Source organism: Staurois parvus, unplaced genomic scaffold, assembly GCF_062004578.1.
Source record: "Staurois parvus isolate SC_StPar_1 unplaced genomic scaffold, SC_StPar_1.0 ptg000544l, whole genome shotgun sequence".
NCBI lineage: Eukaryota > Metazoa > Chordata > Amphibia > Anura > Ranidae > Staurois > Staurois parvus.
In genome coordinates this window covers 56,321-72,448 of record NW_028318340.1, presented here as the reverse complement: position 1 = coordinate 72,448, position 16,128 = coordinate 56,321, and the positions used below count along the sequence as shown (strand labels likewise).

The 16,128-nt window shown below is 40.7% G+C and overlaps 1 protein-coding gene across 1 annotated transcript in view; it reads left to right on the top strand.

The window, feature by feature from the left end:
- Window positions 1–16,128, top strand: part of COG6 (component of oligomeric golgi complex 6) — a gene marked incomplete at its 3' end in the record, with an annotated part of 81,054 nt that overhangs the window by 28,265 nt on the left and 36,661 nt on the right. Inside the window, exon 4 of the mRNA XM_089690807.1 lies at window positions 1,788–1,846. Coding sequence (XP_089546933.1) covers window positions 1,788–1,846 — 59 coding nt within the window. The remainder of the gene's footprint in view (window positions 1–1,787; window positions 1,847–16,128) is intronic.

Genomic DNA, 16,128 nt, shown 5'->3' with positions numbered 1-16,128 from the left:
TTTGGCTTCTATTTGGTGAACAGAGGGATCCTTTTATTCTGAAAGAAAAAACAGGTCATTTCTTTTGTTCTTGGAAGTTCTAGAAACAGATTTAACAACCTAAGACTGTTTTATCTGGTAAATGTAGAAAAGAAAACTAATATATAGCAAAAGATTATTCAGCACATCTAGTTAAAGTGAAAAAGTTAATCCAGTAGACTAAAAATTAAAAAAAGTAGCAGTGCAGGGTAGCAGTGTAGTGGTACTCAATGTCTAGGAGATCACGTAAGGCTTTTAGATTCTCTTAATGTAGCTATAAAAAGCCTCTGTGAAGTCTTTCCTTCTGCCTGAACAGCTTGTACATCATACATGGACTGCAGTGCGGTGCAGCACTTTTGCTTTGCAGTACTGGGCCCCTGAATGTGTAGCTACATTATCTGAATGAACTCTATTCACAGTGTGTTGGCATGGGACCACTCTGGTTTACTCCAGCAATCCAAAAACATACTGATGGGTTAACTGGCCTTCACCCAAATTGATTGCAATGTGTATGTTTGTGTATTACTTTGGTATAGACATTAAATTGTAAGTTCCCATGAGGATAAGAAATAATGTGAACATTTTTTTTTGAGAAACTAGTATCCTGGTAACATGGAGCCAGCAGCTAGTTCCTATCTAAAGGCAAAACCTTTTTTTTTTTTTCGTTTTGGATAGAGTGGAGAAGGATTAGAACACCTGCCAGTTTTTCTCTGTGCCCCCATAGATTCACCCTACTTTTTTTTTTTTTATAATTATCATTGAAATTGAAAGTTAAAAGAAAATACCAAATTTTGAGTTGACACCAAAGTAGTAATAGAGGGGAATCTTCCAATGGGGACACTAGTTCTGGTGATACCCCAGGATTCCCTCACGTTGGAGGAATTTCCTCTCACTTCAAGTTTTGTCTGAGACAGGAAGTGAAGGGAAACTTCCCCTATGGAGCACAGATGGCAAAAGAAAAACCGACAGGGGTTATAACACTCCCTTACTCTTTTTTCCAAAATGAAGAAAAAAGGTTTTGCCTTTAGTTACACTTAATATACCATACTGTTAAAATAGTATTATTATTTACTCAAGTTCTTTATTTCTGTTTGCCAAAGATGTCAATAAAAATATGCAAGGTATAATGTTGTGTTAGACTATGTTAAAAGAATTGCTGAATGCAGAAGTACATCCAGCGTCTATGTTATTCAGACAGAGTAACACCCACGTTCTGAGCATTTCCATAGTGAGAGTGTTTTTTTTTTGGGGGGGGGGTGTTGGGGGGCATGTGGGGCACAATCGATTGTTTGGATCTGTGAAAATGGTGATTGTGGATATACAGTTGCAAGAAAAAGTATGGATACTTTGTTATTTCTTCAGTTCTCATCATAACCTGTTAATATTCTGCACCAATGGACTATTACAGCTGTTCTAATAAAAATAAGAACATATTTCAGGCAGCATTATCAAGCAAAGTCTTCAAGTCATTTGCCTGAATGTGTATCTTGAATGAATAATTCATGCCATATTCATTAAAGAGAGGTAAATAACACGGTCCCTTGTGACATGGCAGGTGGCGGTAATATGGTTTTCCTCATCAGAAATGTAGCAGCAATTATGCTTTGCTTTATATTTCTTAAGTAAGGTGTTTTGTTTTTTGCTTTTTAATGAATACATTCATCGTTTACACTGATTCATTTTTAATGTAGTTTCTTCATTTTTAATGTAGTTTCTTCATCTTTTCCCCTTTTTTCAGTTATTAACAAAAATACATTTTATGTTTTAAGGCATCAAAAGAGCAAACTCAAGATTTGATTGTGAAGACGACAAAACTTCAAGCAGAGAAGTATGTACATATATACCTTAAACATTTAAAGAATATGTAAACCCTTACCTTGTAAAACAACCCATTCAGTTTATAATGAACTAGAAAAGCTACAGTTTCTGGGGAAATTGTGTGAAGTGTTCTTGCCTCCACCAGTAGTCTACAACTGGAGTGGGCGGAGTAACTGGGTGGAGTGGCCTGAGTAACTGTTGTGTGGTTGGAGTGGCTGGAGTAACTGTGAAAAGGTTTTGTCGGCTCCCACTCTAGTTTTGAACATTCCGCCATTCATTCCTATGGGACCAATTTCACCACAAAAACGCCGATATTTCGTGTACCATTCGGCGAAACGTTCCACAAAGTAATAGCACACCAATCAGGAACAATCCGCACGTTTCGGTATATTACTGTCTATGTAGTGTAAAAATGTGGGAGGAGTTAGGGTGGTAAATTTGACTATAATAATAAGAATATATATGTGAGATAACAGTAAGTGGTCTTGCCATGCAAGAACACGTAATAACTAGTTTCCAACACTGTTGTTTAACAAATGAATAAATAAACTTCTCATTACATACAAAAAGAGGATAAAATGAGGATAAAAAAACATTTATTCATTTAAACAACAATGTTGGAAACAAAATATTCATTGGTCGTTTGTGTTGTGCCTCATTTAAAGTCCCAGGACAAATAAATTGGTTCCATTTAGAAAACTACAGTAAACACAGGTGGCTTTGGGCCTTTTAACCTCCTTAGCGGTTATCCCGAGTGTAGCTCGGGGTAAAATTTCAATACCAAGAGCGGTAACCCCAAGCTACACTCGGGCATACCATGCAGCGTTGCTCAGGGGGTCCCTGCAGCACTTACCTTGTCCTTCGCTCCCGCGATGTGTCCCCTGCAGCGTCCCCGGCCCTCTCCTCTGGCCGATGCCGGCATCTGGCTTCCGTGTTCCGGTCCCCGTGGAACCGGCGGGGACCGGAACGCCTGCATTTTGAATGTTCTTTCTGCCTGGAAACTTAGAAAAGTCCATGGCGTCCAAAAAGCGTCAAAAGCGGTTTTAGAACAGCGATACTAAATCAGAACCACTTGCAGAATTGAGTGATAATGATTCGTGGGGAAATTCATCATCAGACACTGAAAACGATTTTGCGACTTTGCTCAGCGATGTGCGAATTTGCCTCTGTATTTCAAATTTCAGTGTTTTTGGTTTGATTATATTATTGAATTAAATTTATTATTATATTATTATTTTTTTTGATTATTTATTAAATTATAATTTATGATTTCGTGTTTTAAGTTTTATCATATCCGGAATGTTTACTAGACTCTTGTTCGGACAGATTTCAGTGAGTTATTCCTAAAAATTACAGCCTACAATAAAAAACTACATATTTCCATGCAAAAAAATGGTACCGCTTTCAGCACAAAAAATCGGAAAGAATCATACCGCTAGGGAGGTTAAAGAGGATGTTTCACTACCCCTCTACTGTTCTCAGTGTCCTTTTCCATTGCATCCTAAATGGGATGCTTGGGTATTCAAAGCTTATGGTATTTTACCTTCATGATCTATGTGTAAGTAACAAACATGGAGATGTCAGGAGTGGGTGTTCAGGATTTGAAGGACATTGCCCTCAGCATGTCACCAGCTTCCAATGGTTGTTAACATAAACCAAGAAGAATGCTGAGCTCAGACTGGTCAAGTTTGTGCTGCAACCTCTACCAGCCCAGTAAACCGTGTTTACAGTCAGTCTAAGCCGACTGAATGCAGCACTGTTCCAGCACTGGAGAGCAGCTCTACTACCTGAACATTAGCTCAGGTTTAATAGAAGTCTCCATGCAGAAACTACTGAACACACTCCAATCTGAGATCTGCATTTGGCAAAGGAAGGTCTGGTTAGAATTTTTTTTTTGGTGTAATTTCAGTTCCACTTTAAAGCAACAAGAAAACTAGTGAAAGTTAGAGAGCCGTAACAATGAAATATACCAAAATCAAGACTCAAGGAAGTAGTTGAAAGCTCAAATAGCTGGCAAGCAAGCCGTACTAGAGGAAACCGAGCACTATGCAGTAAAATAGGAGCACAATACAAATGGAGGTAACACACTTTAGTGTGACATAGGAGCAGGGTACGGATAGGGGCAAAATAGAGCACTATGCAGTGACATAGGAGTAGAATATGGATAGGAATAACACAGTACTATGCAGTGACATAGGAACGGGGTATGGATAAGGGTAACACAAAGCACTATGCAGTGACATAAGAGCACAATATGGATAGGAATAACAGAGTATTATTCATAGACATAGGAGCAGGGTATGGATAGGGGTAACACAAAGCACTATTCAATGACATATTTGCAGGGTACAGATATGGGTAGCACAGAGCACTATGAAGTGACATAGGAGTAACACAGAGCCAGGGGCGGACTGACCATTTGGAAACTCAGGCACTGCCCGAGGGCCCAGGGTCAGTAGGGGGCCCCATGAGATGCCCCTGGTACCTTTTTCATAGGCTTTTTTGAGTTTGGGCAAGGACACAAGGGCCCCATGATCCCTTATTGCCCGAGGGCTCCATGAGTTGTCAGTCCGCCCCTGCACAGAGCACTATGCAGTGACATAGGAGCAGGGTACAGATAGGGGTAACACAGAGAGAACTGAGTAGGGTATGGATAGGGAGTAACAGAGTACAATGCCGTGAAATAGGAGCAGGGTACAAATAGGGTAACACAGAGAACTATGCAGTGACATAAGAGCAGAATATGGATAGGAATAACAGAGTACTATTCATTGACATAGGAGTTATGGATAGGGGTAACACCAAGCACTATGCAATGACATATTTGCAGAGTACAATAGGGGTAACACAGAGCACTATGCAGTGACAAAGGAGCAGGGTATGGATAGGAGTAACACCGAGCACTATCCAGTGACATAGGAGTAACACAGAGCACTATGCAGTGACATAGGAGTAACACAGAGCACTATGCAGTGACATAGGAGTAACACAGAGCACTATCCAGTGACATAGGAGTAACGCAGAGCACTATCCAGTGACATAGGAGTAACACAGAGCACTATGCAGTGACATAGGAGTAACGCAGAGCACTATGCAGTGACATAGGAGTAACACAGAGCACTATGCAGTGACATAGGAGTAACACAGAGCACTATACAGTGACATAGGAGTAACACAGAGCACTATACAGTGACATAGGAGTAACACAGAGCACTATGCAGTGACATAGGAGTAACGCAGAGCACTATGCAGTGACATAGGAGTAACACAGAGCACTATCCAGTGACATAGGAGTAACACAGAGCACTATGCAGTGACATAGGAGTAACACAGAGCACTATCCAGTGACATAGGAGTAACACAGAGCACTATCCAGTGACATAGGAGTAACACAGAGCACTATCCAGTGACATAGGAGTAACACAGAGCACTATCCAGTGACATAGGAGTAACACAGAGCACTATGCAGTGACATAGGAGTAACACAGAGCACTATACAGTGACATAGGAGTAACACAGAGCACTATGCAGTGACATAGGAGTAACACAGAGCACTATGCAGTGACATAGGAGTAACACAGAGCACTATGCAGTGACATAGGAGTAACACAGAGCACTATGCAGTGGCATAAGAACAGGGTACGGATAGAGATAACACAGAACAATATGCAGTGACATAGGAACAGGGTTGGTTTCCTGGCTGTAATTGTGATTAATTTTCTTTTGTGATTCCTGAGTCACTGACCTGTAACAAGTTTAAAGATACTTTTTTGATATGTATTTACAGCATGTTCAGGGAGTCTGTAACTTAAATTGTATTAAAGCCAGACACAACCAGGCAATATGCATGTTCAGAAGGAAACCGCCATTGGAGTTCTCTCCTCAAGTTTAAGTCCAACTCTGGGAATTAAAAAATAAAAATAAAAACTAATGACTCCCCTGCCCGCAGATGATCTGTTGCTAGTTTTTTTTTTTTTTAGGGGACAGATGTTTACCTTAACTTGTGGTCCCATGACATCCTGGAGTCGGGTTATTTTAATCTCCAGGGCTGGAGTGGGGGCAGAAATAAAAAAACAGTGACCATGTCCAATCCTGATGACATAGCTGCCCGTTGTGCATTACACAAATTGATGTCAGTGAAAGAGGTGGCAAAAAGATTGGTTGGAGGCTGATAACAAACAAAAATTCTGGCTACTATTTGTCACAACTGTCATGGAAGAAACCATGGACTAAAGTGAGTATTAATATGGACTACCCCATCCTATAGAAAAAATGAGCAGTAGATGCTTCATCACTGGAAGGAGGGGGGACAATTTTATTTATATATTACCTGCCTTGTCTTAGATTTTGTCATTCTTTTTGTGTATGTTTTTTAAACTTCTTCTTACGGTTTTTAATTTACTTTGGCAAATACTTGAAAATACACTTGCATAAAGCTTTTTGATAGTATGGCACACAATGTGATGTTGTGAGGAGCACAGGCTTTACCAGCTTGGTGGCATGCAAAAATTTCTATGCAACTTCTCCACACATTGATGTTCTACAATTTGTGTTTGTGTATACAGCGGGTGATATAAGTATTAAACATGTCACCATTTTTCTCAGTAAATGTATTTCTACAGGTGTTATTGATATGAAATTTTCACCACATGTTGGTAAAAACCCAGGCAATCCATACATACAAAGAAATCAAAACAAATTAGTTCAAAAATTAAGTTATGTGTAATAAAATGGAATGACATGGAAAAAGTATTGAACACATGAAGAAAGGGATGTGCAAAAAGGCATGGAAAACCAAGACACCAGCTGAAATCTATCAGTAATTAGAAAGCAATCATGCCCTTTGTCAGTGCAAATTAATATCAGCTGGTTCAACCTCAGCTGATGGCTTATTAAAAGGTATCTCATTACCAAGGTGTCACACAAGAAATATCTCTTGATTGGTAAAAGCAAAGAGCTCTTTCAAGACCTTTGCAACCTTATTGTTGCAAAACATACTTATGGAATTGGTTACAGAAGGATTTCTAAACTTCTGATTGTTCCGGTGATCACTGTTGGGGCCATAATCTAGAAGTGGAAAAAACATAATTTCACCATATACTGGCCAGGGCCATGTGCTCCTTGCAAGAGTTCTGACAGATGAGTGAAAAGAATTATCAGAAGAGTTGTCCAAGAGCAAAGGACCACATGTGGAGAGCTTCAGAAAGACCTGGAATTAGCATGTACATTTGTTTCAAAGAAAACAATAAGTAATGCACTCAACCGCCATGGCCTGTATGCTTACTCACCATGCAAGACTCCATTGCTGAAGAAAAACATGTTGAAGCTTGTTTAAGGTTTGCTGCACAACATTTAGACAAGCCTGCTAAATACTGGGAGAATATAGTCTGGTCAGATCAGACCAAAATTGAACTCTTTGGAAGCCATAATACACACCATGTCTGGAGGTCAAATGACACTGCACATCACCCCAAAAACACCATACCTATAGTAAAGTTTGGAGGTGGGAACACCATGGTGTGTGGCTGTTTTTCAGCATATAGTACTGGGAAACTTCATATCATCGAAGGAAGGCTGAATGGAAAAATGTACCATGACATTCTTAATGAAAATCTGCTGCCATCTACCAGGATGATGAAGATGAAATGAGGGTGGATTTCAGCAAGACAATGATCCCAAACACAAAGCCAAGGTAACTCAATTGGTTTCAAAGAAAGAAAATAAAGCTGCTAGAATGGCCTAGCCAATCAACTGACTTGAATCCAGTAGAAAACCTATAGAAAGAACTAAAAACCAGAGTTCATAGAAGAGGCCCATGGAACCTTCAAGATTTGAAGACTTTGTGTAGAAGAATGGGCCAAAATCACTCCTGAGCAATGTAAGCGGCTTGTTTCTCCATACAGGAGGCATCTTGAAGCTGTCATTACCAACAAAGGATTTTTTACAAAGTATTAAATACATTGAAGTTAGCATGTTCAATGCTTTTGCCCTGTTTCATTCCATTTTATTACATATAACCGAATTTCTGAATGTATTTGATTTGGTTTCTTTGTATGCATTGCATGGGTTGGTAGTGTGGTGAAAATGTCATGTCAATGGCATTTTTAGAAATATATTTACTAAGAAAAATGATGACGTGTTCAATACTTATTTTACCTGCTGTATGTGTATATTAAAAATAATTTTTCAATTTTCATGCATACTTATCTTTTGCCACTTTAGTCTTAGTGGCAGCCATATTTTTATGCTGCACATGAAATTACAGTTTAAGTGTAAATCATCCTCCATGTTGTGTGCTCTTGTAGAGCTGTATTTGCAAAGTTCTGAACAACAAACTCATAGTGGGCAGATGACAGCACAGCCATAATTGAGATTTAATAACAGCCTGACTGGCCGTAATGTAGCGTATGATGAAGCTTTTCTTTTAGTGGCCAAGTTTAAATACACAAGAGATTGTGCAAAACAAACAATTCCTGGTTGACAGTTCATAATACAACTAAGTGAAGGTTTACGCTTCATTGGTAATAAAACACTAGTGGGTATAGGTGCCGCTTCTGTCACATTAATCTCTATAATGGGCATTTAAAAAATTGCAAAGCCATTTGTCACTTTATTCATTTTGAGAGAAAAATAATTGCTCAGGATGGCTCATTAAACTTAATTTATACACAATCCTTATTTAGTAATTAGAGTAGATGGTTCAGCCACTATAAGTCCAGAAGAATTAAGCTGTTATGTGGAAGCAGAATGTAATTTACATGGGATTGAAGGAATAGGTCACCAAGCTCCAGTAAAGGTGGTCCTTACTGTAGAGTGGAGGTATTCCGAAGCAAAACAAAATGCCCATATGTACCTCAAGTATACCTGTAGATACCCCAAAGCAGCCTCTCTCAACCAGGGGTCCTTCCAGAGGTTGCTAGGGGTTCCTTGAGCAAAAAGCAATTTATTCCACATAAGTAACCACTCACACCAAGGATCTTTTTAGTTCTCTTTAACCACCTCCCGTGTGGCCGTTGTATATAAACGGCCGGACGGTGGCACTGCAGGGTCGGGTGGATGTTTATAAATGGCCTCCCCGCACCCTGCTTGTGCGCGCTCCCTGGGAGTGCGCAGCACCACGATCCTGTGCTCGCTGTGTCCTCCGGACACAGTGAAACACTGATCTTCGGACGGGACCTCTGTACAAGGTCCCGATCATGTCATCACTGATTGGCCAATCAGTGATCACATGCAAAGTAGTAAGCAAGATGTCAATTGTGACGACATTGCTTACTACCTGTGAAATCTGTGAATGATCACAAAGGTCACATGGTACAAGACTATTCACAACAGCCTTGTACCATGTGACAAGCTATGACCATTCACAGCTCACTCAGTAGTTCTCAATGGCTGCAAGAATGCAGACAGAGAGAAAGAGAAATGATTTCTTTTACATCCTATATGGGTGTTAAAGCAATCAGTGTAAAAAAAAAAAATCTTCATCACCCCCCCACAAGTAGGACAGTGTCACCATGGTGACACTGTACTGCTAGGGTGACAGTATGTAAAAAAAAAACATAAATAATATAAAAAAATAAAATAAAAATGTTTAAAAATTATAATTTTTGGTTATAAACTAATTTGGCTTATTTTTTTTCACTAAAAAGATAACGGAATAAATTTTGGCCAAGATTTATGATGAAATCTTAGTTATTTGCAAAATTTTATAATAAAAATTTTATAAGAAAAACACTTTTTAAAATGTTTGGACTTTTTCATTTACATAGCAAAAAAAAATAAAAATCCCAGCGGTGAATAAATACCACCAAAATAAAGCTTTATCTGTCTCAAAAAATGGTAAAAATTCATGTGGGTACAGTGTTGCATGACCACGCAATTGTCATTCAAAGTGTGATAGCGCAGAAAGCTGAAAATTGCCCTGGACAGGAAAGAGGTAAACGTGTCCGGACAGGAAGTGGTTAATGGAGATTCTTCCCAATGATCACAAAAGTAAGGACCATTCTTCCCAGGGACCATCATGTTAGTGTACCGTGAGCTGTAGATACAGTATTTATTGCGGGGGTTCCCCGAGCCCGGAACGTTATTCAAGGGTTCCTACATGTTAAAAAGGTTGAAAAAGGCTGCCCTAAAGGGAAACTGTACTGAGAAATATTTTGGCTGCTATTATTGATCTTTTTCAGATCTCTGTTTATTTGAATTGCTATACATTTAAAGCAGTATTAAACCCAAAGCCAACAAATGTAATATATTGCAGCTTACCAATCATTTAGCTGTAGTGGCTGCATTGGTTTTCTTTTGTTTAGGCTTTTTTCCCTCTGTTTTCACCTGGTGATCTTTCCAGTAACACACCTCCTGTATTAGAGTGCCTCCACTCTGGATGAAGGAGCACAGGGAGCACCTTTGAACAGCAGCACTTTCAGTCTGGGGCGAGAGGATTATTAGATGTAAAAGTAGATTTAAATACACTAACAAATTGAAGCCAAACTCTAGTTAACACTTTATAAGCAGTTACAGCAAACAGTTGTTTTCCTTTTGGGATAAAGGTTTTACATAAAAGCTGATCATTGTAAGTACCTCTGTCAGTGGTAAATGGTTTGTCTCATCCCTGTAACTGCTGGAGAACTTGTTCCTTTTGAAAAACAGCAGACCTACTGGCTGGATCATCAGATAGAAAGCCTAATAGAGAAAATGAAACTGCCACGACATCTAAGAATTGCTAAGCTGCAATATTTGCTTTTGAGTTTAATACTACTTTAAGTGCCTGAATGAAGACCAAAATCTCATCCTGAGTACATCAGCCAACTCCAAACACCAGTGCAAACATCTAATAGAGCCTGGAAATCCAGATCGGTCTTGCCCTCTTCTGCACCTTTTTTCTTGGTAAAAGCCCTTCACTGACTAATGTTGAGGTGCTTGGTTTGGGCCATGAGTGACGTTACAATGTCTGGTTGGCTTTTTCAAAACATAATATCCTGAATTTAAAGCTTCTAGGGAGGGAATCTGCAGCAAACTCTGATAGCAATTTACTACGATTAAAATGTATTTAAAACTTTGTTTTGAATAGTCTAAAAAAAACAAAACAAAAACTGTCTCTGGTGATTTACAATCTTTATTTGTCCTGGTGACCGTTGTCACCAGGGCTGAAAGTGAGGGTAAATCTCGGTTGACCCCAAGTCATGAATTGAGGGGAACTCTTCCAAGAGAGGCACTTGTTTGGCTTCCAGCTGTGGAAATAAACTGTATCTTAGCACCACAAACTGAACATGCTATTTTAATTAATTTTTAATATTCAGAGCAAATTTACCATCCATGTCTTCATGCTTTATTTGGTTGAGAAATCGCTTTTGAAAACACCCCCTATCATTTATAGCTGTGGCCTTGAGTAAAGATAGATGATTCATGTAGCATTTACTTCATAGAATCCATCTGCCTTTAGCTCAGACATCGGATGGCAGGAGGTTGTGCTTAGCTGACAAATCTCCTCCCCTCCTCCTAGATGAAAGAAAAAAATGCCCATAAAGAATCCTGGGATGTATGCCATCATATTGGCCTAGGACAGAATTCAGGAAGCAACTGAATAAATTTAAACATGAAAAGGTTTAAAACCAGTAAAGATAATATCTTTTTTCCACCTATTTACTAATGCTAGCATCACAACGATTAAAATAAGTGAATATTGATTGAGAGAGTTTAGTTCTACTTTAAAGGAAGGATATTCTTTACTTTTGAGAGAATTTACCATATTTTTCACTCCATAAGACGCATGAAGTGAAAAATACGGTAAATTCTCTCAAAAGTAAAGAATATCCTTCCTTTAAATAGAACTAAACTCTCTCAATCAATATTCACTTATTTTAATCCGCTTTAAAGGAAGGATATTCAAAAACTGTAGCTGCTGACTTTTAAAATACAGCCACTTACCTGTTCCTCAGTACAGCGGTGTCCTCGCCACCTCTGGTTTCACCGGCCGTCTTCTCTCCCTGGTGCTGGCATCTTTAGTGTGGGCACTCGGCTGTGACAGCTTGCGGCTTCACAGCCATGTGCCCACTGCGCATGCGCAAGAAGTGCTGTGCTTTGTGAATGGCCCCATAGTCTTCTGGGACCTGTCACGTATCCCAGAAGACAACAGGGAGGGAGGACACCTTCCACTTCCGATCGCCTAGGCAGTGAAAGTGTGACCGGGTACCTGTCAAATTTGGTTACCCGCTCCCTAATGGTCCGCAGTCTCTGGTCATCTCCTGTACTATGTGTGCAGTCTCTGGTCATCTCCTGTACTATGTCCACAGTCTCTGGTCATCTCCTGTACTATGTGTGCAGTCTCTACTCATCTCCTGTACTGTGTTCGCAGCCTCTGGTCATCTCCTGTACTGTGTCCGCAGTCTCTGGTCATCTCCTGTACTGTGTCCGCAGTCTCTGGTCATCTCCTGTACTGTGTCCGCAGTCTCTGGTCATCTCCTGTACTGTGTCCGCAGCCTCTGGTCATCTCCTGTACTGTGTCCGCAGTCTCTGGTCATCTCCTGTACTGTGTCCGCAGTCTCTGGTCATCTCCTGTACTGTGTCCGCAGTCTCTGGTCATCTCCTGTACTGTGTCCGCAGCCTCTGCTCATCTCCTGTACTGTGTCCGCAGCCTCTGCTCATCTCCTGTACTGTGTCCGCAGCCTCTGCTCATCTCCTGTACTGTGTCCGCAGCCTCTGCTCATCTCCTGTACTGTGTCCGCAGCCTCTGCTCATCTCCTGTACTGTGTCCGCAGCCTCTGCTCATCTCCTGTACTGTGTCCGCAGCCTCTGCTCATCTCCTGTACTGTGTCCGCAGCCTCTGCTCATCTCCTGTACTGTGTCCGCAGCCTCTGCTCATCTCCTGTACTGTGTCCGCAGCCTCTGCTCATCTCCTGTACTGTGTCCGCAGTCTCTGCTCATCTCCTGTACTGTGTCCGCAGTCTCTGCTCATCTCCTGTACTGTGTCCGCAGTCTCTGCTCATCTCCTGTACTGTGTCTGCAGTCTCTGCTCATCTCCTGTACTGTGTCTGCAGTCTCTGGTCATCTCCTGTAGTACATCCACAGTCTCTGGTCATCTCCTGTAGTACATCCACAGTCTCTGGTCATCTCATGTACTATGTCTGCAGTCCATTGGTTCAGAATATGTTTTTTCTCCTCCAAAAACCTAGGTGCGTCTTATGGTTAGGTGCGTCTTATGAAGTGAAAAATATGGTAGTTTTACTTCTGGCTATGTCTTGAAAGAGGAAAGAAGGAAGGAAAATCTCATTGTGATGCAGCAAACAAAGAAAAAAGCTAATCAGGGGTTTTACCATTACCTACTCTATCCAAAACAAACAAGCAAAAGTTTTAACTTTAGATATACTTTAATCACTGGTCAAAGTGGTAGTAAGGGTTAACTATTCTTAAAACATTCTCACCCAACTCCTCCTACCTATCCTGCATACCCTGTATAAAAAAAAAAAAAAGGATCTGTATACTTATCTATTTTCAATCCGGTCTGGCTGCATAATTCAGCAGCCCCAGCTCCTCTTTGTTGGCACCCCCTGCTCTCCCTGCAGCAGCCGCTCTCTAAGAGAGCAGGAGCTGCATGATCACGTGACTGGATCAGAGTGGATTAAAAATACTGTAGGTAAGTAATACAGATCCTTTTTGTACAGGGTATGCAGAATAGGTAGAAGGAACGGGAGGGAATGTTTTTAAGAAAAGGTAGACTTTTCTTTCACTTTACCTTTTTAAACAGTATTCTGCATTTTAATTGGATTTGTCCTTTGAATGTTGGCACAACGACAGGACTATTTCCATGGTTGGCAGAATGCCATTTAAACATTCAATTACTATTGAAATTGGTTCTCAAACATGAGAATCTTTGCAGTATGTTTTCAGTTCATTATATATTCATTTCGACAGTAATTGTCACCCACATACAGAGGCAAAAAAAAACAAAAAAATCACTGCAGTTGTTGTAAGCATTATTATCTGAAATGATTATTTCTCTTGTCTAAAACTCCTCTGCACATTTAGCTTGTAAAATTTAGTTTCTAATGCAAGTGGAAATTCGTTTTTATTAAATTCAGATCAAATGTCCCTATGATCTTTAATTAAAGTAATATACCTGGAAACTGGAGATGTTAAAGTGGAAGTAAACCCATCAATTTAAAAGCAACTAAAGTCTGTTTACCTTTCCTTTAACAACCTAACATCCCTTGCTGGCATCTTCCACCCAGCTTCTTCTGGGTGGCAGGCTGTGGTTGTCTTCCTTGGCTGGTGCCGACGAGATGACGTCACTCCTACACTCCAGGAGTTAAGTAATTCTGGGACAAAGGATCTGTGCTGGGACAAAAATACTTTTTATACTCTTGTGACTCTCCTGGAATCTGACTCGGCTTTTGACTAGACCATTCTCTGCGTTTTCCTTTGATCTGACCTCCCATTGCTGAACCCGGCCTGTGACCTGTTATTATTGTCTACTGTTCTGTACCGTTTGTCCCGTTGTTGTCGACCCGGCCTGCCCGACTACGCTATTGTCTGATCTGGTTCCTACCAGCTACACGCCATTGGCAGCGGCCATTACCGCAGCTGGGGTGTCTCGGGGGCCGCGATCTGGTTCCTGGCTGCGTCAAGTCCATCCCCACCATCAGGGGCCCTGGTGAAGGGCAGCCTGGGACTTAGACTCCGTGCCCTGGGGGACTCCGGTCTGGGGGTGGTGGTTGTCATCAGTCAGTGCGTGACCCTGCCACTAGGCCTGCCTGTCCGTTCCACAGCTCCTGCCCTGACACAAGGCAGCAGAAAGACAGCTTTGTTCATATTTCATGTCTTAGGTTTACAGCCGCTTTAACCTACAGCCACTTTAACCACATGCTGACCAGCCAACAGTAATTTTACTGTTGGCCGACAGCTTCCCTTGTCACTGCACTGCGCTTTGCGATCACATCACCTAGTAAACAAGAGTCTTGAATGGAATCCATTCATGATATAATTGTTTACTATTGTGCGTTATCTATCATTGGCTAACCACAGCACCCTGTACCATGTGATAGCTGTGGGCCAATCAAAGCAACTCATTAGTAATCAGTGAGCCATGAATGAAAACCATTCATGACAGTCCAATCAGTTGCTGTTACCATGATCATTACAGTAGTTTAAAAAAAAAAAATCCCTGAGCACTCTAACACCCCCCCCCCCCAAAGTAGTACATTGTCAATACGGGAAGGTGACACTGAACTACTCTGATGATAGTGTGAAAAAAAAAGTACAAAAAGGAAGGAAGGTTAAAAAAATTTATATATAATAATTTTTTATATATATATATTATATACCGTATCTTTCGCTCCATAAGACGCACCTGACTATAAGATGCACCTAGATTTTAGAGGAGGAAAGCAAGAAAAAAAATATTCTTAACCAATGGACTGCAGACATGTACAGGAGATGACCAGAGACTGCGCACATAGTACAGGAGATGACCAGAGACCGTGCACATAGTACAGGAGATGACCAGAGACAGCAGACCTTTGACAGGTACCCACTTCCGCGGAGTTGTCCTCCCGGTAGTCTTGTGGGACGTGTCAGGTCCCAGAAGACTGCAGGTGGACATTCACAAAGTTCAGCGCTTCTCACGCATGCGCAGTGGGCACCTGGTTGTGAAGCCTCAAGCTGTCATAGCCGGGTGTCCACACTGAAGATGCCGGGGAGAGAAGACGGCCGGTGAAAGCAGGACACCGCTGGACCGAGGAGAAGGTTCTTCTGCACAGTAGAGCCAAGGGGCCGGCCCGGTATTCTAACACGGCGGTGGCGAGAATACCGGTCTGACCGCTTTATATTCGCTCCATTAGACGCACAGAGATTTTCCCTAATTTTTTTTTTTGGGGGGGGGGGGGGGGAAGTGCGTCTTATGGAGTGAAAAATACGGTGTGTGTGTGTATGTATGTTCGTGTGTATATGTATATCTAGTGTGTGTGTGTGTATGTATGTATGTATATATATATATATATATATATATATATATATATATATATATATATATACTGTCACCATACACATTGTGACACTGTACCTGCAGTATATAAAAAAAAAAAAAAAAAAAAAGTGAAAAGAACTCCAAATTTTATTTCATTTCTTCATTTTCCCAAAAAATGTGACAAAAAAAATTACAACTTCAAAAAACTCACCATACCTTTTACTATATACCTTGTACTGTCTGCTTCCCAAAAAAGGGGTCCTTTATGGGGTATTGGTACTTTCCATTTTAGAGGCCTCAAGAAATATATATATACACCATAGTTTGTAGACTCTATA